Raw genomic sequence first — 27,109 nt, 5'->3', positions numbered from 1 at the left:
ATACCAATATTTATCTACTGTATGTTTATCACATTTTGAAAAAATTGTCATTTTTTCAAGGAATGTTACATACTTAGAAAACTATATCAATATTATTTAAAGACGGAACTATGCCCAAAGAGATGTGGACAGCTTATTTTCCTGTTTCTGAAAGAATTATAAGCTAAAATATGACATATATGCTATCTTTGTATCTCTTCTGGTGTGGCTGTGGGTATATTTCTCTCCAGTGGAAAGATTATGCACTATTTCTTATTTCATAATGACAAAAAAAATCAAAATACTCCATAATGTGAAATAATATTTCTGAGCCACATGTGAGAAATATATAGATACAGATGTGAACTTATCAGCAAAGGACTGTAAACTTTTACTTTATAACAGGAAATAGTTGAAATGTTTCACATTTCTAAACTATGAAAAATAAGTTAACGCAAAAATAAGTTAATGCTGACTTAGCAAGCTGTTACCAATACTTCTTCGATACTAAAGAAAGTATTTAGCCACTGCATTTACACACATTGTACGAAGAGAAAGGAAACACCTACTAGTACAAAACTTCGTTTGCTTCATGTCTTTCATATCTCACAGTTTCACACATTAGCCTGCAAAAGAAACAAAGACAAATTCAACATTTGTCATGAACAAACACACTAATAGCTTAGAAACATAAATGAGCCATATAGTCTAGAAAGTTAAGATTACTTTATATAGCTTGTCACAATCATTTATTAGCCTCAAGATGAATATTTTTGGTCCCTAGATTAACAAAATAAAATAAAATCTGGTAAAGAAATGCTAGAAAAGAAAACTTTTGTTAGGTGTCAACTTCATCATTTTTATTTTATAGGGAACAAAATTGTATCTTTTATACTTGGTAAATGACATGTGGACAAATTAATGTTCTCCAAGGTAAACAGAAAAGGAGAAGAAACCTAAAAGTTAGAAATACCTATTAATTTAAAAAGTGATAACGTCTTTCACTGCTCAACATCAACATTACTTAAAAGTATGGAATTTAAGGGGCCGGCCCGGTGGCCCAGCCGTTAAGTGTACATGTTCCGCTTTGGTAGCCTGGGGTTCGCTGGTTCGGATCCCAGGTGCAGACATGGCACCGCTTGGCAAGCCATGCTGTGGTAGGCATCCCACGTATAAAGTAGAGGAAGATGGACATGGATGTTAGCTCAGGGCCAGGCTTCCTCAACAAAAAGAGGAGGATTGGCAACAGTTAGCTCAGGGCTAATCTCCCCCAACCAAAAAAAAAAGTATGGAATTTCAGACAAAAGCAGGCTTTTATTAACTCAGTATTTTTATGACTAATGACTAAATAGAGGCTTTACAACTTAAAGATTTATTTTAGCTGATTCATCCCCAAGGAAAAAATTATGGAAATTATGGAAAACATGAATAAATGTTTAAATATTCAAAATTACCTCTAAATCAGCATCTTTAAGAAGCATCCTATTATATTAAGCCCAAGTAAAATTTCCCAAAAATACAGAAATGCAAAAAAGAGAATAACTATTCCTTCTTCTCGAAGGAACTAGTAAATTGAAAAAGCTAGTTATAAAAGTAATTATGTCAACAGCACCTCCATTTTGGTGAATGGGGCTAGTGGTCTCCAATCTGTGAAACACTGGAATCAACCCACATCCATCTTTCCTCAGTTTGCTAAATCCAATAAACACTACATACTCTTGATTTTTCACTTGGGTACTCTTTTTCCTTATCCTACTTGAGAGGTCCTCCTCATCCTCTCAATCCCTAACTCGAAACATTCCAACTGAAAGCCATTCAACTCCAGGAGGCAGCGTTAAATCTTGAATACACATCAGTAAACATACAGTTTTCTTTAGTGGATTGAATCATACCAATTCTTCATAGAAAAGGATGATAGTGATAGGCTCTGCCTTGTTTCCTGTTAGAACGAAAGAAGGGTCTTTGCCCCAACCTCTTCACTGGACTTCATTCCTTCTCCTACATAAGACCCTGCATTCCTGCAAGCTTACCTCCACCTCCTACATGGCCATCTACTTTTCCCTCTGTCCTGAATCACTTCCTTTAACACATCTTAGTACCACCTACTGTGTGGAGAAGGAGGACACCTGTCTTGATCCCACATCCTCCCCCACCTATTATCCACATTTTCCTTTCCCCATGATAGAAATTCTCCTTTTAGAGTTGGCTATATACTCCATCTCCATTTTCTCAGCCTCTTTCCACTCCCCTGTCATTTGGTCCCTGAAACTCCAAAGAAAAGGCTCTAAAAGCTATCTGTATCCTCTGTGTTATCTAGCTAACTCTTTTCCATCATCATCTTAATTCTACTTCTTAGCGGCATTTGATGACACCCTTTTCCTTATAGCATTATCTTCTCTAGGCTTCCTGTCCCCACTCTCCAGACTTTTTCCTCTTATTAGTCATTTTTCTGTCTCCTTTGGATTCTCCCCCATCCATTCCTCTACCCGACTTCTAAATGTTATTTATCAACTCTAGATGGTCGTCAGCCCTCTTCTCCTCTGCACATATAATCTCATTCAGTCTGTGATTTTAAATTTAATCTATAAACTGATGACTTCCACAGCAATGCCCCAGATCTAATCTCTCACCATAATATCCACTCATCTACATGCCTAGTCAACATAGCCACTAGCTGTGTAATAAGCATTTCACATTCAAAATGTCCAAAACAGATCTTGAATTTCTTCCCCCAAAAGCTGCTTTCTCACAATCGGTTCCCAAGTGTTTAGGCCAAAAATCTTGGAGCCATCATCCTTGACACCCCTTTTTTCTTCACATCCCATCGTTCTGCTAGCACCTGTTTCCAAAATATATCATCGAAAACTGACCAAGTTTATCATCTCCGCTGTGAAAACCTGGTATGAGCCATCAGTATCCCACTATTATCTCTTATCAGGACTACAAATGTAGACTTCTGCTTCTACTTTTGCATGCCTATTGTCCATTCTCCACACAGTTTCCAGAGAGATCTTTCCAAATGTTAAGTCAGATCATCTCATACTCTGCTCTTAATCTCCATTATCTTTAGAAGAAAATCCAAACACCTTATCCTTGAATACACACACTAAACTATTTACTATACTTACCTTACTATAACTGACTTACTCTACCTCTCTATACCACCGCCCCTGTCTTCCCATGCACCAAGCCTGTTCCCATGACAGAACACCTGGGACACCTCCACACTGCAGAGATCTTTGCACTAGCTGCCCTGACTCAAATGTTACCTCCTTTTGACTACAAAGTCAAAGCAGCCAGCACCCATTCTTACCATGCCCAACACACTAACATCTGAATAAAACAACACTGATCTATTTACCTAACTCTTGTCTGCCTGACTAGGAACATAAGCTCCATGATGGCAGGGGCGTGGTCTGCTCAATGCTGTATCTCCATGGCCTACATCAATGTACAGCACATTGTAGGCACACAATCAATAACTGCTGAATGAATAAATAAATTTAACCAGTGCCATCAAAAGATCATGATAAAATCTTCTATATGACAATATTCTAAATAAATGAAAAACGTGCCAAATTGGTAGGAAATATTTTATCAAAAGCATATTGATCTTTCCTGAATTCCTAAAGAATCTACTAACCATAATTTGTTGTTTCTTAATTGTCTAAAAGTGCCTATATAATAATTACACTCTTCCATAATGCTGAAGGATATATATATAGTTCAGCAGGCTCTTGTTTCCATCACTGAATGGCCCCAGGCAGCTACTCTGCCTTTTAGAGATTTTTGGCCTCCTCTCCTAACTACATCATCTTCTTCCCCTTTGGCAAATATGCTGCTTTTAATCTAGAGGGATTAAGGGAGTCAACATTAGAAAAACTAAGTTGTGTTGAAAAAATGTGTAGTTTTTAAGTGAAGACCTAAAAACCTTTAAGTTGCATAGACTACATGATCTTATATCAACACAGTCAATTACATGTATGTTTATTAACCGCTCAGAATCAATTTATTGCCTACATATGGATGGGCGACAATAATGCACAAAACTGAAGCTTTCAAATAAAGCCTCTTCCCTCCCTCAGAGTAGAAGACTAATGTCCTACTGCCTAACACTGAATAAACAGACTTTGAAAATCCTGATTAAGAGCTGCTTTTTTTTCCCCTAAAAATGGAAAACTGTCTTATGTGGAAGCCTTAACTGTTCTCTATTAATCCGAGGGGTAGAAGTTTATTTATAAAATTCAAAGAAAATAACTCATCTAAATAAGATGTATTTTTTCCCAGAAATGGTAGTATTATAAAGCATTTTATCCAAATCATCGAGTCTATCTGGACGTCTTTTTTTTTGTTGTTATTCATTTGGGTATTCTGATGTTGTTCCAAAAAAGGACTTCAGTTAATTTCAGCTTATGGTTTCCATAAATATGAGAAACAAAACACTTTTTAACAGAAGAAGATAAACATCTTAAAGACCCGTTCCCTGTAAATTCATGCCAACAAACAAAGCTGTATATAGTCTCCAAAATAGACTTTCTAAGGTGGAAATAGACTAAACTATATCCTTGAATTAATCAGTTATCTTTAACCAAAATTTACCTTTGAAATGGCAGAAAATTGAGAGTTCTAAAGCTGGTTGATGGGTGTATGGTACTTCATTATGTTATTATCTCTACTTTTGTAATTTTGAAAATTTCTATAAAAACTATTAAAATTTTCCTTTTTCTATTGCACAGAATTCCTACTATCTAAATAATTTTATAACCACATATACTATGGACACATTATATAATCAATATATCTAAATATTATCCATATGTGTGGTTTTAGATGTCAATGGGAAGATGACATTTCTATTTCCATATTAATTAATTTCATTTGCATTGGAGGATTAACTGCATTCAATTAAATAGACAATTGGTGGTACAATTTTTTCTTAGTACAGTTGTCATTCAAAACATAAAACGAAAGTTACTTTTAAAAATTATTCTTGCTATGATTTAAGCCATCTTCTAAATTCCCAATGGTTTTGCCCTTTCTAATAAAACTTGACTGAATTTTTAAACACTTAATCTGCAATCTGCTTTCATTTAAATGATTTACATTAAAAATTTAATTTTAGAAGTACTCAATCCTCTTGACACTTTTTTCAATTAACAACTAAATATGAAATTGACATGCTCACAAATGAATTAGTGTTTAAAGAGTAAAGGGAAATATACAGAAAAAGTATTCCTTTCATAATTAAACACTGCTGGTTTCACAACTAGCTAGACCTAGAGGAAACAAAACTGTCCCATTACGTTCTAGCTGGTGTTTATACGTAATCAATCTTCCCATGGTCCTCTATTTTCTGTTCCAGTTAAGGTAAAAATCACTAGATTATATAAGATGTTTTGATCTACTAATATGAAGCCCAGATAACCATGAAGAAGGTTACTGTATCACTGTACAACAGAAGTGATAAGATTTTTATATGAGTGGCCTACATTAAAATAATTATGTATAAACTGCATTTCCCAGAAAGGAGCAGTCCACGTTATGCAATAAATATATTACAAAGACCTAAAACATACTAAAATAATGAACCTAATCATTCTTTAACTAGTTTAAAACATTCTGGTTTCTTATGTATCTGAGTGCTAAGAAGTCGATTTTCATTTGCCAGGATGGCAACTGACACTCCTTTTGGTATATTCACCAAGTGCTATTTATCACTTTAGGTGAGAGGGTCGGTCGGGGTGAGGGATAGAGAGGGAGAGAGGATATCACTATAGCAGAAATGTCAAAAAATGATTATATAGATAAAACTGAATTCAATTTTGTGAAATTTATAAAGCCAAGTATAGGGGCTAGATGAGGTAGAATTTTCATAAGTAAGTTATCTTTAATCTTATTTCTTAACTGTAATAAACAATTACAAAAAATTCTAGCAACCTATTATCAATCAGAAAATGACTTACCTAAGTTGATGCTCCCTCAAGTTTGATAAGGCTTCCATACCATGTAAATAGGAATACACTATTTCCAGATCCTGTTTGAAAAAAAGGATAGAAATTATTAGACTTGTCAGGAAAAGAGATTTCTGAAATAAGTTATTACATTTACATACCAAATTAAAGACAGTTTTTTATTGCAAATTTTCATAGATATTAAAATAAACATTATTAAGAGAAAAGTTGAATTGCACAAATGCTATCCATTACAACTGCCTTTGGGATACACACAAAAGCTATTAAAATAAATTGACTAAAACTTGTGAAAATAAATTTCTCATAAGTGGTTCTTTATTCATCACCTATTTTCTGCCTTTCACAGCAAAATAGCAAATGTAAAGTTTTAAAGTACAGATATTTGCCAATTCTCTGATTAAATCATTTTATTTTTAGCTAATATAAAATTAATTCATATTATTTCACGATTACACTTAAAAATGAGCACGAACTCAATTTTTTTCAATTCTTACCACATTTCTTATATATAGAAATATTTAAGTTTAAATATTTTCTCTTTAAAAAAGAGGCTTGCTTTGCTTTTCCTTTTCATATTGCAATATATTGAAAAAAGATTCAAAGTTAGTCATGCAAGTTTAGAACAGGTAAAAATTCAAGATCCTGTTTATATTCATGTACACAACAAGCCAGCAAGGAATCAGTATTTTAGGACTCCAATGACTATCTAAGATTACGCAGTTTGTGATATCAAGAATCAGAATGGATATTTACTTGTCCCCTAAATCTTAGTCAAAATCTAAAACAAAAGTATTTTAAGAAATTTGTAAAATAATCCTCTTTTTAGAAAAATAACAGTTCTATTAAGATATAATTCACATACTATAAAATTTATCATTTTAAAGTGAATAATTCAGTGGTTTGTTTTTGTACAATCATCATCAATTCAATTAAGAACATTTTCAGCACCTAAAAAAACAACTCCACCCCCATTAGCAGTCATTCCCCATTCCCCCTCATCTCGCAAATCCTGGCAACCACTAATCTACTTTGTTTCTATGGATTTGCCTATTCTGGACATTTCGTGTAAACAGAATCTCACAATGGAATATACATTTTATGAGTGGCTTCTTTCACTTAACATAATATTTTCAAGGTTCACATATATTGTTGCATGTGTCGATACTTTCCTTTGTACTGCCAAACAACATTCCATTGCAGTGCTGTACCACGTTGTGTTTATCTGTTCATCAAATGATGCACATTTGCGTTTTTTCTACTTCACAGCTATTATGAATAATGCTGTGCAAGACTGTCACGTGTAAGTTTTTGTTTGAACACTTGTTTTCAGTTCTCATGGGCATCTACGTACGAGGGGAATTGCTGGTTCACCTGGTAACTCCACTTAACTTTTTAAACTGCCAAATTGTTTTCCTAAACAGCTGCATCATTTATAATCCCATCAGCAATATATGAGGACTCCAATTTCTCTACATACATCCTTGTCAACACTTGTTATTGTCTGCCTTTTTTATGTTAACCACCCTAATTGGGTATGTAGTGGTATCTAATTGTAGTGTTGATTTGCATTTCCCTAATGACTAAGGCTGTTGAGCATTTTTCATGTGCTTATTGGCCATTTATAAAACTTCTCTGGATAAATATCTATCTAATTTCTTTGTTCATTTTTTAATTGGGTTGTCTTTTTATTATTGAATCTTGAAAATTCTTTATGTATTCTAGATAGAAGACCCTTATCAGATATATAATTTACAAATAATTTCTCCCATTCTGTGGGCTGTCTTTACATTTTCTTGGATGGTGCCCTTTGAAGTACAAAGTTTTTAATTTTGATGAAGTCCAATTTATTTTTTCTTTTGTCGTGTGTTCCTTTAGAGTCATATTTAAGAAATAATTACCTAATCCAATGTCACAAAGATTTATTAATATATTTTCTTCTAAGAGTTCTATATTTTTAGCTGTTACATTTAGATCTATGATCCATTTTGAGGGGGGTTTTTTGTATATAGTGAGGTAAGGCTCAACTTCATTCTTATGCATGTGGATATCCTGTTGTCCCAGCACCCTTGGTTGAAAAGACTACTCTTTCCCCATTGAATTGTACTGGCACCCTTGTTGAAAATCAATTGACCATAAATGTAAGTGTTTATTTCTAGATTCTCAATTCTATTGTTGTGATCTTTGTGTCTATCCTTATGCCACTACCACACTGTCCTGTTTATGCAGCTTTGTAGTAAGTTTTGAAATCAGGAAGTGTGAGTGTCCCAACCTTGTTTTACTTTTTCAAGATTGTTTTGGCTCTTTGGGGTGCCTTGCATTTCCCTGTGAATTTTAGAAACAGCTTGTCAATCTCTGCAAAAAAGCCAGCTGAGGTTTTAATAAGGATTGCACTGAATCAGCAGATTAGTTCAGGTAGTCTTGCCATCTTAACAAGAGTATGTCTCCCAGTCCAGGATGTGGGATTTTTTCCATTTACTTAGGTCTTCTTTAATTTCTTTCAACAAAACATTGTTGTTTTGTTCTTTTCAATGTACCAGTCTTGCACTACTTTTGTTAAATTTAATCCCCTCTTTTAATTAAGAAAAACACTTCTGTAGCCTTAGGAATACCTTTTAGAACAATTCAAATTATATGTGAAATTAAATTTCATATATTAAGAGTACAGATGAGGGACAATGATTCATAGAATAACTAGATAAGAAATTTGAAAACTTTTTAAGAGGAGACTAAGGTTTTCAGCCTAAAATATTTTACTGTAGTCCTCAAAACAAAATTTTGATGTGTTAAGGGTGAAAAAGACCTCTTTTATAATTCTAAATTGTCCCAATTTAAAAGTTACCAGTGTTGGACATTTAGAGTGTAGCCCTCTGGTGGTTAACATTCAAATAAACTGATGGTCTAATTTTATTCATCTATAGTCTTTATTTCCCAGAAGTTTTTTAAAAGCTATTTAAAGATTAAAATGTAAAACTAGACCCTATAAATTCAATATGAATAAGAAAGCTGAGACAAAAATCTTTCCCACTATCTAGTTAACAAAGTGTACATTCCTAAAGCTAATAAATCCCTTCTATATTCTATATGAAAGCCAATAAAAATGTCCTAATTAATGAATTTTCTTTAATATTCATAATAAAAGTCCTTCTAAACAATCCTGAAGTTCATACTCTATTTTAGATATTACAAATACGTGTGCTACTTGCAGTCATTCAATAGTATAGAAAGCCTGCCCTCCCATTTCTGAAAAGGTTATATTTTGAATCTAATACTAAAGTCTTACATTTTCTTCCACTGAAGTACTTATCAACCCATTATAACCTGCCCAAGGCCTACAATGCTTTTATCTAAGCAAATAGACACAACTATTTACATTCATGTAACACTCATCAAGCAAATAAATTTACAGTGACCAAAAAAGCATATTTCAGAAAGGAGTAGAAAGAAATACAATTTTTAAAAACTGGAGAAGGGAGAAGTCTAAAAGAAACATGACAGAATCAAGGATTTGCAAGCTTAGGAACAGAACAGAGGAAAGAAGGGCCTTAACCCTTAAAAGACAACAGGCCCTCAAATAACTAAGTCTCTTCTCCTTCAAACAGACCAAGCAAAATCAAAGTAAAGCGGCATGTTCCTTGATGAAATGGCACTTTATTAATCTGTTGCTTTTTAACATTATGGAATTTCACAGTTGTAAAAGGATCACCTTCTTAAATAAGTTAGTCACACCCGTTACATGTGTCAGTACTATAAATGTGAACTTTACAACTTTGAATTCGAATGTATAACCTGCACAATTATACAGAATATATCTATTAACACTAACTACCACCATTATTTTTTTAACTTAAGACAATATGTATAATTATAACTGGCAAATCAAATAAGATTGCTTATTGCTTAATCAAAATGTGGAGAACAATGATGTATTCTCACCTATAAGTCACTGACATAAGAGAATGGATCATGAAGCTGTTACTGAGCCTGAATTATAAAACTGAGAGTGTGAAGGAAAGGGACTGCATTATACCATTACTGCAGGACCAAATAAAAAACATAGTATTTCCTTCTGTATGGATGTAGCTGCATAAATAAAACATTCACACCTCACATAATCGTGATTTTTTTAGGAAGTAAGTTTAAACATATGTCACGGAAGCAATACACAACCAAGGAATCCTGTGCAACTGTTTCATGTGAGTATTTTAGATATTTAACTAGATTATAAACTTCTTAAATGAATTCAACAATTATGTCCGGAATTTCTCCTATTGCTCTTCTCAAAAGAAACTTGTTCTAAACATTCTGTGCCACAAAGAACTTAAACCAGGGAAGCAGACAACATTATTCTACATGAAACTGTTAAATGGTAGGCAATATTATGTAGCTTGAATCAGGTGACTTTACAGATAGATTCTATCTAATCTTGAGATCTCTTAATTGTAACTAACAGAAGAAACGGTACAAAATTGAAGTCTAGACAGCAGGTATCAAGTAAATGCAATGCTTCACTGTGTAATATGAACACGACCAACCAGATTTGGGCAAGTAGGAAAAGCAGAGAAGCCACGGAAAAGGCATTAGGAAATCTCTGCTCTCTGACCCTGAGGAATGAAAGGAAATTGACTAGAGATGAGCAAAAGAAATGCAAACTAAAGGAAAGAGAAATCTGTGGCTAAGCTTTTCTTCAATAAAGAGCTCAGTAGCCACCTATTAGGTTTACCAATGACTAGGGATAATCAGTAAGGTAAATAACACTAAAAGGTAAAAAGAAAGAAAAGTTTTCTTCTCCTTTCATAGGAGCAAGGTGGACTGGGCAATATTGTGAAGACAGCAAACATGGTCTTTCAAATTTTTCCAGCAATTTTTTCTATGCTCTCCCCAGGTGTCCAGCAACCTCACATTACCCCAAACCCCATTTGGGGGCACTATGCTCTTATCTAAAAATTAAAGGAAAGCAACCTGAACACAAATGTGGATGTTAGTGGTCGAGAGCCTTTGAATCTTCTGTCAGCATTTGCATTATCATAGTTCAAACAAATCTCTAAGTGGTCAGAGATTTCAGGCAGCACAGCCAAGAGAAATGAAATATATCAGCAGTGTAAGGAAGGAGATTTGGGGCGTAAGAGGCCATTCAAAGCAACCCAGCTCTGCCCAGGAACTACCTCCACCCCATCGTTTCCCTACAAGTCGCCCTAACTGCTGCTCTTCCTTCACTCTTGACATAGAACTTTCAACCCTCTTTTTCCCTTAATGATTGGCCCTGGTTAAAATAGTCTATGAGTAGTATGGAATTGCCTTTACCCAGCAAGGAAACTAACAGGCAAAAGGGTGAGGTGCTGAAGAATTCTTGCTCCTCAAACCAACTTGAAACTTGCAACACTTGGTGAAAACCAGATATGCCACATCACAGAGCAAGAGCTTTCTCTTAAGAGGAACAAGGAAATGCATGGCCTTCAGGGAGCTATATTCTTGGATTCTTTTTTTCTCTCTTCACAAACAGAAGATATTCACAGCGTGAAATTATATTGCAACAAACCTGACTATAAAAAAAATGCTGGCAAGTTAAATCACCTAAAGTGTTCCAGTTTTCATTTCTGTCAAGAAACTGTGATTTGCAAACAGAACTTTCTAACCTCCCCAACTGCACCTTGCAAGACAAATAATTCACATGACTATTGCTATTTTGAAGGACTCTTAAAAAGTGTGAGCTATTTTTCCAAAAAAACTTCTCTAGTCTCAAACACAAACAGGAACGCTTTGCTTTAACCAGGAAGCAGGAAAGAACAATAAGCCTTTCCTTCTACCTTAGGAAGGATATCCTTTTTTCAAAAATAGATGCTATTTGAAAGCAGATTAAAGCTATAAAACCACTGTAACCCAGTAGACAAGATATTGACAGGCCAACTGGAATGCAGTTTCCCATGAAAAAGACTTTTTTGTCCCAAATGTAAACCACGTATCAAACCCCAAAAGCATCCTCTATTTAGGAGAATGACTTTTCACAACCTAACCGACACTCGTGCTCAGTCTGTAGACACAACACACGCCCAACAGGAAAGCAGACAGAGGGAAAAAGTCTCCACATCTTGGGCTCTTTGTCTAATTCTTCCTTAAGACTCATTCAGAACGTAATAGGACTCATAGCAAACTTACAATTCACTTAAAACTAGCTTTCAATTTCACTTGTTTACCAGCATCGGGGATTCACTAACAACTTGCAATATATTTTAATATGATCTCTGGAGACTGAGAGAACCACTTCTCCACCTCCTGTCCCACTCGCAGCCTGGGGCACGCTCCCTCCTCCTTCCCTTTATGGACTTTTATAAACAATGCGGGTGGCTATATTTTGCACTGCACTAAAAGAAAAAATACATATCTTTTTCATTTAAAATGAGTTTTGTTTTATATATGAATCTACGTATTTAAACTAAAATCAGAAGGTGGTCAAAAGGTACAAACTTCCAGTTACAAGATAAATTTTTTTTAAAAAGGTTGATTCCTTTAAAAAGATTGTATCCCAATCATTTATGCTAAAATCAGTAGGCTTAAGGAGACCTAAGTGGCAAATGCCTGTGGATTTAAACTTAAGGAGGAAGAGAGAGGAGTATCTTGCTTAAGTGGCAAGGTGACATCAGGAATTGTCCTGATGTCAATTTATTCTCCCTTGCAGAGACAAAAAGGTAATTTACCTTTCTTGGCCAAAGATCACTAGCAATGAATTAGAGAATTATATCTTGAACATTATTTATAAAGAGGTAAAAAGCTAGAATACCCAAGGCTCAAACTCATGCGTACAGCCAAATGGAGGAGGGGGTGGAAAGGGTAGGAGGTCTGCAAGTTTCACTGTGTCTGTTGACACAGTGGTTAAGCTTAAAAGTTTTATTACTTGGGAGAGCCCAAAATTTTCTACACTAAAACGCTCTAAGAAGGATAATGGACAGCATATGGGCTTTGGAGTCAAATGGAGTAGAGTTCAAATCCTAGTCCCCATCCAGGCCAAGATGCATTACCATGGGTATTGTTACAGAGACTAAATTTGCAAAACAAGGTGAATAATATCTACTTGGCTAGGCTGTGTGGCTAAAACTATATATACTTTCGTAATAACACATAGCACATACAGACATTCAAAAAGCGTGGTAGCTGATTTTATTACCTATGAGATCTGAATACAAGCACAGTAATGCCAAGAATATAAAATTAAAAATATTCCTGAAATTTATATACATCAGAATTTTTACAAATTAATGCATCCTCTTCATATGCATTTCTATCCAAGAAAAAGCAAGTCAAGTGATTTATATATAAAGGGCCCCTAACTGTCTGCTTTAGGAATCCTGATTTTTGTATCAGGTCTGGTGGGCAGAGGCTGCCTATGGCCTCCGGAGCACACAGCCGGTAGCACTGGTTCAAGCACATCCCACTGAAACCCACTCCTTCCAAAGCTCACCAGGCTGCCTTCCCAATAGAGCCCAAACAACAATCTTTTGCACTGCACCCTTTCCATACAATGTCCAGCAATCATTGGGCCCAGCCTAACACAAAGGCCCTTAAAACACTCTCCCCTTCCTATCACCCTGGTGAAAAGCACTTCTCCAAGTCCCCATTTACGGCTGGCAGTGACTCTTCCTTTCTGAGCCACGACAGTTCTTCCTGTCTCTACCACTCACTTTTGGCCCTTCACAGGTGCTCTGTGTGGTCCATTAGTTTCAGGAGTTTACATTTTATCTCTTCAATCAGAGAATAAACACCTGGAACAAAGTCACTGCGTTTTCTTTGACACCTCTTTCTGATTTCTGCATCTAGCAACAGACTGTGGATGCTCTGGGAGCAAAGAAAGAAAAGGGCAACATTCCTGCAGGGGCGTGGTATGCACAGCCTTAAAGTGAATACTCCTGAGAATAACTTTCCTTCCTGAAAGAAGGAAAGGGAAGAAATGTGTTTTCAATTGTATTCAGAGCTGTGAGGAAACACACTTGCCTGGGCTGAGACAATTCTGTAAATGGCCACAAGGTGGCAGAACAGACCGACAATCCTTTCCTAGGACTTGAAAACTCGGTCACTGGTCTCCCAAGCACGCTTCCATTACACAAACATAGATTTCAGTCTTTGAAGCATTTCTCAAGACCATCCCAGAATATGACGAGTCCTTTCTGCTCATGCCTCTAATGAAAGGGGGCAGGGAAGGGGAGACAAGTCCATCAACACTCCTATTAAAATCGCTTAAATTCTGTCATCTCTAGCAGGTAAAAATATGATTTTAAACCAGCCTCCTCGCCAACATGTCTTTGTAAAGCACCAGAGCAATTAAAACAGAAATGTCAGATCACTACACTGCTGAGGTGTCTGGTGCCATCCCAGTCCCTCATACCGCAGAGAGTTACATCACCACATACTTAAGAAAAAAATCCACAGTAGAGTGATTTTCAGTAAAATTCTTAAATACATTCTTAAACAGCAATTTCAACCCTAAATCATAGGAAGGCTGTTTCTGAGCTTGCTAATTTATACCCAAAAGGAAAACAATCCCCCAGAGTTGTGATTTCATTCAACTTCACATGTTAAAACCCAGGAAAACCTGATAATTACAGTACTGGTCATTTATGATACAGCCTGGAGACACGTCTTCAGCCTCAGGTTCTTAAGCATTGTATCTTTACAAGACATGTGAATAAGGAATTCCAGAAGTAAAACGTACAAATTCAAGCCATTCTATTTGTCTAAAACGTCCTTGAGTGTCTCCCACTGAAAAAAGCATTCTTTATATATTAAAACAAAAAAAGTGAGTTTTTGAACAGTTATAAACTTGAGACAAAAATAATTATAAGGTTCAACCTCTTGAATTAACCATGAAAATGACAGAATGGACATCTGAGTTAAACAGAACATTCCCACGCTTCTTCTGATTCAAGTTCGTGTCAGGGAGCCCCAAGAACAGTCATGTTTCAGGCGAGATGAGTGGAAGGTGGTAGAAAAATACTTCAGATGAAGTGTCACATATAATCCTCATTCTCAAAGAGTTTATCTCTTATTGAAGAAAATGCAAGCATTAAATGATAGAGCAACAACAGATGTCAAGGCAGTTTTTATGACTCCTAAATGAGCAGTGTTATGCTTAGCAACTTAGAATACATCTTATGCCCTGTGTTCACTGTCTAACCATCTAAGCAAATAAGTTCCATTTTTGAAGATTAAAATTTCTCATTAGAGAAACCAACAATTAAGTTATGACCAAAAACTCATCTGTGCACAAATAAGAAAAATATCAAGTGTCTAAATCAGCCTACAATTCCTGTTTTCAAGAGTCAGTTTAAGTATTTCCCCTTCAGAACAATGCATGACCACCAAGCCTGCAGCTTCCCAGAATTCACATCTCCTAGGCAGCAAGAAGAACACTTAGCAAAATATATCTTCATTTTAAAGTAACTATCTTATTTTAATCTCTCAGATTGCAAAATCTGTAGTCAAGTTTTAATTTCACATGTATAGATTAACATACTAGGAAATTATTTTCAGTAAATTTAATTCTAGCCTGGTTTTTGCTCTCTATGATTAAGCTAGCTGGCAGTGAATGGCTACATTTTAAGTTAACATTCAAACATTTAAGTACAACAACCAAAAGGTCAATCAGCTGTACACACACACACTTCTTTAATAAAATGATTTGAGGTCTTCCATTTCAATTTAAAAAAAAAAAAATCAACCAAACTCCCTTCCCCCCATTTCTCTTCTAACAATACAGCTAAAACCTTTGGCTTGGTCTTCAACTCATTTCCCATAGACGGTCTGGCTCCGGTTAAACCCTATAGAAACCTTGCTGAGTTGAGATGGGCAGAAGGGGACTGCCATACAACACTCCACTGAACTCAATCTCTGCAACAAGGGGCCCTGGAAGCTACAAAAATCACCCTCAGGATGCCTCAAATTTCAAATACCAACCTAATTCCAGAGGCTCAATTAACGGTACTCACTTTGAACCATTCACTGTGCAAATGTCAATATTGCTACAGTGGTAAAGTTTAGACAGTTCTAACATAATAAAAGCAAAGCAGAACAGGTCACTGAGGACACAGGCTCTTTATTGCCTCTTAGCAAAAAGGAAGCGCTTCTGAATGGAAGCTGGTTTTAAATATAGAAAACTTCATTGCTGCCATTTTTCTAGGACAAAAGACAAAAATAATTTGACATCTGTTTTTCCCATCTTGAATGTTTTACAGAAGAGTCAATCACCAATGGTATTACTTATTCTCAAACTTTTCTATTTCTCAAGAGGACAGGAGAAGCAAATGAGAATATTCTAAATATGTAATTAAAGGCTTCCAACTTTGTTAGTCAGAAGTGAACTAAACGTTACAGAAATTTTAGGTACATTCAAAATTGATCTCTTTCAGATCTGCCCATAAAAGGTGAGGTGACAGAGAGGAGGGGAAGTTTAACCATCCAACCAGATAAACACTTGGGGCGGGGCGGAGGGTGGGGGGTAGTTATAGAAAAAGCAGCATATTATTAGATTGTAGAGAAGAATCAGGGACTTTTAAAATATACATATATTATATATATAATTCTAATCAAGTGTTCCGCTAGAAAGGATAGCAGGGTCAGAGTTTCTGAGGCATCCCACCTTTCAATCATGTTTTGAACTCTCCTTTGAAGCTAAAATCTAACATCTTTACTGACCCGACTATAATCGTTTTACCTCCCCCAATTGTGCACGATGTACCATATGTGCCTGACAGCTTACATTTGTGCATGTGTACACTGGATTTATATGATGGATTCCATTACGTTCATAAATAAATAGACCTTTGGCCTCATAACATCAATACTTTGATGCCAACACACACACACCCCCACCCCTCAGGCCCTCAGAGCATCATTACCAAGATTCTCCAGAAATCAGAAGGATGCAAAGAGCCTTTGGTGTGGCGACAGTGATCATTCTGTGAAGTCAGTTACTGTAGAGAAGCCACCACAGCCAGAAAGAGAGATGAGAAGGAAAGGTGGGAAGATGGTTGCCAACTCCACGTTTCCTAAAATACATGTTCATAACTTAAAATGTGTGTTACTTCTGAGCCAGTGTTATAAAGGGGAGATTCAGCCACTGCATCCTTGAACTAGAAGATCCATATAGGAAGAAGGAAAAGGAAGCTGTGAAATTTCCTTTTCCTGGTAAAAGACAAATTTCAAAGACGACTAGTGAAGGGGTTCCCCAAACGTAGGTCCACAGGAAAATTTTCACCAGCATGTAGCAAAATGAGAAAACAAGGACAGTCTGGTGAGATTCTTCACGAGCTAAATGTATTCCATTTAAAGAGCTCTCCTTTATTTTGGGATCATAACCATTTTTATCTTTTTGCTTTTATAATGTCATTCTTTAAAATTATGTTGATACTAGATGATAGTAGCTCATCGTTTTGTCTAATATCATTAGTAGAAGAAATTTTCTTAATTGCCCACAGTGGGTTGGTATCCTAATTCTTGAATGGTGGTCAGGGAGGTCAATGGTCTTACTCAATGAAATCCAAAAACTTGGGACACCCACTTAAGCAGTCCTACTAATGCAGGAGTGGGAAGTGACTGCAAATTTCCAAAATTATTCACCTCTTACTTCCAGCTCTTAGGCTGGAAACTTTCCAGAGAAAAACATTCCAGGTATTTTGACCCTCCTCAAAAGAGATTTTTCAGTAAATTTTTATTAAAGAAATCTCTAACGTTAAAAATTTCTGGTAGAATTCTGGGCGTTAGAACAAAATGGAAAATTTGCAGAAATGTGGCAAGATGTTTTGGGAACAGTAGGTAATCAGAGTGAGCCCTGCCAGGCAACTCTCCTATGTACTTTCTGCTTGCCAGGCCGCTGGGCTAAGAGTATGAGTCATCTGAACCACACTGCCCAAGTTCAAAACCTGACTCTGCCATTTACTGGCTCTGTGTCCTTGAACAAGTCACTCAACCTCTCTGCAGCTGTGTGTTTACCTGTAAAATGGAGATAATAACAGTTTCTAAGTTAAGATTTGCAGAGTACTTAGAACAGTGCCTTGGCACATAGTGGTAGGCACTTTTTTTGAGCATCAGCTACCATTACTATTACTCAATTTTTAATGACAATTATGGAAATCTAAGGCAGAGAGAGGGGTGCCACAGGGTGAAAGACATCAGTAATTTTCCGGCCAAAGTGTGTCAGGCTGCAAAAACCTCTTGGCAACGTACTCAGAATAGCATTTCAGTTTTCTTGTTTTGTTTTCTTACTTAGATAATTTCTGGTTTTAAAGTAAAATACAATGCTGCAATGCTCTAACAGTAGATAGTTTAAGAAGTAGAGAATGGATGGATTTGAAAAGTAATAAGGAATCTTAAACACAACTCACAGTGTTCCTAATAGAAATGACGACTTCTTTTAGTCCCAAATTTCAATAGAGATTGGGGGTAGAGAGAATCCAAATCTGTTTAGATGTTATCGCTTGCTTTCACTCACAGTTCACAGGTAAATTCAACGTACTGAATACTTGCTCTGTGCAAAGCACAGTGATAGGATGTTGTCTTGAAGATAAAGAGATTGGAACAGCACAATTCTGGTCCTCAAAGAAAGTCAGTCTGTTAGGATAGATAAAACATCCTCACAAATGACTACAATGCAAGAAAGAAATTCAATTGTAAGTCATGGATGTCAGAAGTTTTCTTACTCCCAAACTCAACAAATGCTTTCTGCCACTCCACCATTGCTGCCAGCTGTTACCAGAACTTCTAAATCACATCACATATATTGTTCTCCTGTAGGCTCTTGATCTTCAAACTACATATTAGGCAAATTAATTATACCAGAAATCATAAATACCGATACCCTCACTCTTTCACTTGACAAATTGTTATTGAGTACCCACCATGCATAAGAAAATGTGATTAGACCCTATATTTAGCACCAAGTCCTTTTACCATTAAAGAAGTGGTATCATTTCCAAAGTGTATTTTTATTGGGTTATTTAAATGTATTACAGCTCAATAATAAAATATACAGCAATGTCTTCTGACCAAAACTACAAATAAATTTGCATGCCTCTGGGGATGAAATCCAACTTAGCAGAACCACCGGTGATACTGAAGACGTGTGGGGCCCGGCCTTCCACTGCCTTGCACCTAGTCTAGGGTCAAAGCCCAGCGCCAACACTGCAACGAACTGGGGAGAAAAAGGAAGGCAGAGGACATAATCGCTTCCCCTCTATTCACAGGTCATTCACCATTATTCACAGTAATGGCCTCTGTTGAATGTATGCACAAGCTACGTGTGCGCTAAGAATATTTGCAAGCACGTTCTTTTGAATATTCTCATTGGTAGTAATTCTGGGAGATCCGGCTTTTGAAAACATCCAACACTCACCCAGAACAAAGTCTAGTGAACGAGTTGGTTATTTAAGCTCAAACAGGCTCAAAAATAACATCCAAGAATAAGAAATAAAGAGGTAACTTCCTCGCGGGATTCACTAAGCAGCTCTAACAAAACACTAAGATACAGTCTCAAAATGTTCTGAGCAACAGCACCAGAGTTTTTATAAAAACTGTATTATTTGGAAGCGTGACAAATTTTAAGGATCATACTTATTTAAGATATATAAGCCCTGTCTTATTTTAAATTTCACTTCCTGATAGCTGCTCCTCATTTTTAGTAGAAAATGCTAGTAAATCAAAATCAAACAGTAGATAATTCTGGGGCTAAATCTACTACATTACACTACTTGTCCTTATGTGTCATTTAACCCTCCTTCACCCTCAAATATACGGCAGATAAATACTACCTGTTAGATTTCTTATTCTTCTGGAACCAAGGCATTGTTTTATTCATGAAAGTAAATAGTAGGTGCCATTGAAATGATCCACATGTAACCTTTAGAAGCCCTTGCTTCGTCACGCCACTGAGGATTCTACCAAAGATACAGGTACTGCCAGGGGAGACCAATCACCTTGTGAGCAGAAGATTCAGTGCAAAAATCTGAAAGGCAGAAAAACGTCTGGTAGACTTCTCCTCACAAACCCCTCAAAACACTCATGTTGACCCAGCCTCTAGTATTAGTACCCTGAGCACAAATTAAATTTTTCTAAGTTAAAAAAGAACAGGAAAAAACCCAGAATGAGTACTTTTTCTTCTCTATCACCTTTTTGGTGTCTTTTCTGAAATTAGTAAGTCATTCAAGCATACAGAATTACACATGAAATAATAGCACACACCCAGATTTTTAAACTATTAACATTGTGTTCTCTGTATTATTTTCAATTCTCTTCTCAGAAATGAACAAGCGTCCCACCTCGGAAAATCTTCACCTGACCCTTCCTAAACCCTCTATAGCAACAGCTCTATTTCTTGGCTGAGATTCTGGAATGCGAGGTGCATCCCTTTTGTCCATTTTTCTCAACTATCCAGTTATTGTATAACCTTTTGGAATCTGATCTTTGCCCTTAAATTTACTGAAACTCTTTTCTCCAAGATCACTAACGATCTCTTCAAAACAAATTAATATTGCCTTTTTCCCCCCTGTGACAAGCAGTATTCTAGATGCTAAGGATACACTTGTATACAAAACTGTCCCTGTGGATATTATAGTCTAGTGGGACAGAAGAGACTGAATAAGCAAAGCATAAAAAAGTTAGTGATAAGCAACAAGAAGAAAAAATAACAAAGGCAAGGAAAGCATGAAATATCAGGAGAGGCGGCCAGTGCTGCCCATTCCCTCCCCTTGGGTCTTCCTAGGGCCCCTGAAGGGGCTCTACAGGCTGCAAAAAGTCAGGGACTTTTCTTACAAACCACAGTCACCACCTGATTGGTTACTATATGAAGTTGCTGGTACATATCTTCAAATAGCAGCTAAAATTCACACTAACTTTCCCCCAAAAGACTAGCTATGCCTTTAGATTTCTCTTCTGCTGCTGGTACAAGTGCCCCAGCTATTCCAGTGAAAACCCTAAGAGTTATCTTCAACTTGTAGTTGCTACTTGTAGCACCTCTTTTTTCTTTTTTCACGCATTTAATTAGGTTTTTAAAAATCCTGTGAGCCTCCTATCACACTTTTTTAAATTCTATTTTCAATGGCATGGACCATTTCGGGGCCTTCTCCCCTTTTATCTTGCATAGTACAAACAAAATCAGAGACCCAAAACAGTTTCTAGACCTTTCCCCTCCACTAGTGAAATACTTTCACTGGTCATCAAATTTCAATTGCATCACACAAGCACTCAGCACTTTCTGCACCCTGCACCTAAGGTCCTTTCCCAGCCTTCTCCCACCCTGCCTCTGCTCCAGTCTCTACTTGGATGGTTTTTCTGCCTCCCATCATGCCGTGCAAGAAGCACACTTCCTCTAGCCTTGCAGATACCCCCTGCCCAATCCATCCTGCTGGGCATCTCAACTCACATCCTCCAAGAAGCCTTTTCAGGCCACTCTACCATGCTCTCGTCTCCTCTAATCTCCTAAACATCTATTAAAACATCATTCAGAAGGAACTTATCATATGTTCATTTTTACTGTTGGCTTTTTGTTTTGTTTTGTTTTTGTGAGGAAGATTTGCCCTGAGCTAACATCTGTTGCCAATCTTCCTCTTTTTCGCTTGAGGAAGATGGTCCCTGAGCTAACACCCATGCCAATCTTCCTTACTTTGTATATGGGATGCTGCCACAGCATGGCTTGGTGAGTGGTGTACAGGTCCCCGGCCCTGGATCTGAACCTGCGAAACCTGGCCACCAAAGCAGAGCACGCAAACTTAACCACTATGCCACCAGGCAATCCCATTGTTGGTATTTTTTAACATACATGTGAAATATCTGTGACGACAAGTCAATATGGGCAATACTCAATAAAGACCATACGCTCCCAAAGAGAGACCACATTTTATACCTCTTTTTATTCCCCATAATCTCTAGGAAATATCTAGAATTGCTGAATTACAGAATTTGGTTGGCAGGGGGCTCTATAGCAAGTAGTTATGCTAACTTCTGTAGTTTGACTGGTCCAGAGACCCAGAGAGATTAACAAAGTGATCACACTAAGATCCCAACACAGAAGATAATGAGAATGCGTGTCTTGTCAATATTTATTATCTGCCATTAAACACATCTTTCCTCTAGCAGAAGCACTCGCCCCTCTCACTCAGCAGCCCTCCTCCTCCACCCTGCCTCACTCCACCCTGCCAGAGCTCCAAAGGGTTTGGCGGCTGGTTTTAATTTATAGCTCTGCTCTTTTCCTTACATCCTTAGAGCACTAATCTACATCTAGCCAGTTCCTCCTTTCTAATATCTTATTTCTCTTTCTTCAATTCTTTTGTTTTTGATTTCTTTCTTTTATCCCATGATTTTTTTTCACTTCCACAATATCCATTGTTTATACAATTTGTTCAATATCAACATACTAAAATAAAAATGCCTGCTTCTATGCTCAATCTGATAGGAATTCTTCACTAATGATAACCTGAGTTCGAAAATCTTTAGGCAATGAGAGGGTACATTTAATTCTGTTCAGGTAAACATATATAATATATAGAAAATCATTGCCAAAACATATCTAAACTGTATGTTTTCTTCTAAGATAAAAATGTACTGACTTTAAGTAACAGTTGCACCAGAATTAAAACTTTGTACCAGGTGGTCCATTTTAAATGTTCTACTTGAAGCAACAGTACTTTGAACAAGACTCCTTTATTGTAAGTCATCATTTAATTAATATCCAAATACCTTGAGAGCCAATAATAGTTCAACAAAACAGCTGGAAATCAAATATCAGATATAATTACTCACAGCTGGCTTCACTCAACTGATGTCATATTAAATAAACTTATCCCACAGACCTTTTCCCCTCCCCCGCAACGGGAAAAAAAAATCCTTTAAGAAACATAGAAGGCTCTTTGTTAAATCTTTTTTTAAGTTTGTAGAATATATTTCAATATTAAAGATTTTCAGCAGGAGCACATAATCTTAAAAGATTTTCAGCAGAGTACATTGTTGTTTTTGGTACCATTCTGTGTGCTTGTAATATTTCAGAGCCTGGGAGCTTTGTTTTCCTTAAGACCAATATAAAAATAGAAAACTAGACTAAGTCAAAAAACACAATGGACATCTGTATTTTCATGATCTGGCATTCAGTTTACTGTTTTGATATTGGACTCTATTATTTTTATAGAGATGTCATGCCGCAACAGCTCAGTAACAAACTATCAAACAAGAATGTTGGTTTCAAACGTATGGTTTGAAGACATTATTTAACCATTTTACTGTATTGTACCACCACGTTATATGAAGGGTAACATTTATAAACAATAACAACTACCCATTATATTCCAGGCCTTATGCTGGACACTCTACATCTATTATCTTTAATTTCAATAACAATCCCACATGTAGATATTTTGTATCTAATAATTACCAAAGGGGAAAAAAATCAGATAGCTTTTAAACTGCTAGACCCACCCACACATATACGCACAAAATCAGACCCTATCATAAGCAAGATTATTATATATCTGCTACAGTAGAATTTATAAAAACCAAATAGATATACTCATTTTCTTTCCTCTCATTCATTCAAATTCATTCTCATATTCATTCATATTCTCTCTCCCTCCCCCCTCCCTTTCCCTTCCCTTTAAGAAAGAAAGAATAAAAATTAGTAGTAGTGATACATGTTATGGTTATCTAACTAGCAAACTTAAAACTAAAGTCATACACTCTACAACCTTACAATAGTCCTGGTGTTTGATTTATGATGCAACTTTCAGCAATCACCTTTCCAGAAAGCTAAAATTAAATGTATGCTCAGCAGCAATTCAGAAATACAGAAGTCCAATCATAACATATCACTTTAAAAAAAAATAGTTTGTCATTTCTAAACTACAATATACCTTCATAGAAACAAACATAATACCAATTATACTAAAAGCAATTGGCAACCTTCGGAGCCTAAGAGTCTAACTTTGGTCATCTTATCTGTGTGCTATTTCTTCACGCTCATCTAGATATCTGACGTGGTTTCCACTGTTGTGCTTTGTTCACTTGTTTTTCAGATCCTCTTTGACCCGTCAATATATCCATCTTGGTGTCTTTTAAACTATACAGCATCTAGCATATCTAGTATACCCTCAATTAAAATGTGAGTCAATGAATAAAATTTTTCTTCCAACGCATTGAAAAAGGTAATTTTCATCTTTATGCCCACCAAGTTATTTAAACAGATTAACACCAAGTTTTCTTGAACTACCTTAGTTCCACTGGATTGACTTAATTTATGGATTTTTAAGAAGGATAAACATTATTTTTTAACTAAATCTTTTATTTTTGCATGTGAAACCAAATTATTTTTGGTAATATGTAATGTAAAAATATGGACTTATGCAGCATTTATTTACAATAGCCAAAATATGGAAACAACCTAAGTGTCTGTGGACGAATGAGTGAATCGAGAAAATGTGGGGTATATATATATACACCATGGAATATTATCCAGCCTTTAAAAAGAAGGAAATCCCATCATTTGCAACAAGATGGATGAACCTGAAGGGCATAATACTAAGTGAAATAAGCCAGACAGAGAAAGATAAATACAGTATGGTATGGTATCATTTATATGTGGAATCTAAAAAAAAAAAATAGAGCCAATAGAAACACAGAATAGACAAGTGATTGCCAGGGGCTGGGGGATGGGAGAAATAGCAAGAGGCTGGTAGGTACAAACTTTAAGTTATAAGATGACTGAAGTTTGAGGGTGTAATGTATAACATGGTGACCACAGTTGATAACACTGTACTGTATAACTGAAATTTGTTAAGAGAGTAGAACTTAAATGTTCTAAACAACAAAAAAGAGAAATACATGAGATGATGGATGTACTAATTAATTTGACGGGGAGGAAGCCTTTCACAATGTGTACGTCTATCAAATGTACACTTTAAATATCTTATGCTTGTGTAAGTCAATTATACCTCAACAAAGCTGAAAAAAATTTTTAAGGTAGAAAAAGAGTTCCAGAAACTGAAAAAAAATAAGAACTTATATTTTGAATGCTCTCTTGCATTTTCAATGAACTTGTACAATATTTCTTATTCACTCTATTCTATCAACATAAATAACCAATTTTACCCCCCAAAACTAAAGTTAAGCATCCACAAGCAACCACAGCTAATTCACTTCAAGACCAAGTGCTTATTCAACACTCAAAGTTTACAGCTCACAATAAAATAATGTTCCCATGATTAAATCTCACTATATAAAGGATAACAGGATGTTATTGGGGCTTTTGGGGAGAAAAAAATTCCACCACAATTTTATAAATCTGTAAAATAGGTACAATGATAATACACAAAATTGAGTAGAAAAAAAATTTCACTATAAATAACTGTGCCATTTACTTCAAGTACTCCTATCTTGTAGTAGAAATAAACATGTAGTAATTAACTATCTTTTCTGGAATAAATATGGTACAAAGTGAAAAACAAAAGCAAAAATTAACCACTTTACACAGCTCAGCAAGTGGTGCACAAGTCACTCAAAACGCTTCCTATTTGAAGAGGTGTTTGGGAGTAAGAGGGTAGCAGGTAAAGAAAAGAAGACTAGTTACAGTCCACTGCCTACACTGACACTTCACCTATTTCTTCCGTCCCTGAGTAATATGACAGGAAAAAAAATATTACAAAGATAAACAGAAGAGACTACTGAAGTGTGTCTTTTAATAAACCTTGCAGGCTAGCACAGTGGGTAAGACACTGAGCTCACGTGCCAGGCTGAGTTACAATCCACAGCTCTGCCACCTGCATGTTTTTGACTGGACAAAGTTTCTTAACCTGAGAAGCAGTTTCATTTGAAAAATGATGACAAAACTAATGCTCAATCCACAGAGTTGTGAGGATTACATGAGATAATAACCGCATAATCCTTAGGAGCTATTTTGATAGCTAGGAGGCGTAATGTGCAGATGTGAGCGGGATTCATGTAGGTTCTCTAGTCCAGGTTCATTAATATACACAAAACAAACTCAAATTTTAAGTGTAAAGATTTAAGAGCTTGCTTCCCTAGCGGTTGAAAATTGTTTTCTAGTAACAATTGTGACAGTTATCAAAGATGAATTTTTTCAATATACATAATGATTCCTGGATTTTTAATAAACACTTAAAAATGTGTTAGAGACAGCATATAAATGAGCAGTATGGAAGGTTTACAGTTGTTTGCATGCTGCATTCTGAAGACTCTTCTCTCCAGAATTTTGTAGTGCAGGCTTTAAAAGATTATGAAAGCTTAGAACATACCTGGAGATAATCTAAATTACTATGGCTCTCAAAAAATACGTCTTAACTGCCTCTATTAAGCAACCGTTAGATTCCCAGACGGTATCACCAATTTTGATTTATTCATTAAACTGACCAACAAACCAGGAATCAAATTGAATATGTATGAAGATAAGCAATTATGAATGGCTATGATTAACATACTATCACAATTGCCATCACCATCTAAATTACTTAATTCAAAGAACACTTTCACAGAAAGAAAAACTACAAGGGAACTACAAGTTACACATGATGCAAACTTCTGAAAATATGTTAACTATTTTAAAAGAAAACTACCTCTAAAAACTACAGTTAAGATCTCTTCTAACCACAGCTTTCTGAACCCAATTATCACAGAGAAATTCATCACAAAATCCCATTTTACTAACAGAATTTTTAATTCATTTTGAGTAATCAATTCCTGAAAACAAATTAACACATCTATCTCAAAATGTTCAGAATGCTACACAGCAATCCATTTTTTTATGATTATATCCAAGATTTTTTTAATCATATACATGAAAGAATGTTTTCATTCAAGTCGCTATCTTTTTTCCTCTCCTCATGGTCTTTTTTCCAATGTAAGTTCATATATCTTTGATCAAAAGCACTGACGTATACAAAATCTATAGTTTTAAAGAACTTTAATTTCTAATTAGTTTCAAATATATGACCAGAAGGAATTAGTAGAAGACTAAAAATGTAGCATAAGGACAAACTATAGAAGAAATTGTTGTAGTATTTTTTCCTTTTAAACGTCAAAATGGATATGTAAACTCCACTTAAATATAAATTCCTGCCTTGTAGTCAAAAAGTTTGATTATGAAAGAGAAAAAGATGATTTCCAGGATTACATAGATAGAG

General features: G+C 35.8%; 1 protein-coding gene across 14 annotated transcripts in view; it reads right to left on the bottom strand.

The window, feature by feature from the left end:
* RAPGEF2 (Rap guanine nucleotide exchange factor 2) overlaps window positions 1-27,109 on the bottom strand; it is a 245,809-nt gene that overhangs the window by 159,950 nt on the left and 58,750 nt on the right. For all 14 annotated transcript variants that reach the window (XM_044767026.2, XM_044767028.2, XM_044767032.2 and 11 more), the window contains exons 2-3: window positions 5,943-6,013; window positions 549-605 (exon numbers count right to left, since the gene is read on the bottom strand). In XM_044767026.2, the coding sequence (XP_044622961.2) occupies window positions 549-605; window positions 5,943-6,013 (128 nt within the window). The remainder of the gene's footprint in view (window positions 1-548; window positions 606-5,942; window positions 6,014-27,109) is intronic.

Source organism: Equus asinus, chromosome 3 (genome assembly GCF_041296235.1).
Source record: "Equus asinus isolate D_3611 breed Donkey chromosome 3, EquAss-T2T_v2, whole genome shotgun sequence".
In the NCBI taxonomy this organism is placed as follows: domain Eukaryota; kingdom Metazoa; phylum Chordata; class Mammalia; order Perissodactyla; family Equidae; genus Equus; species Equus asinus.
This window is presented reverse-complemented; position numbering and strand designations above follow the sequence as displayed.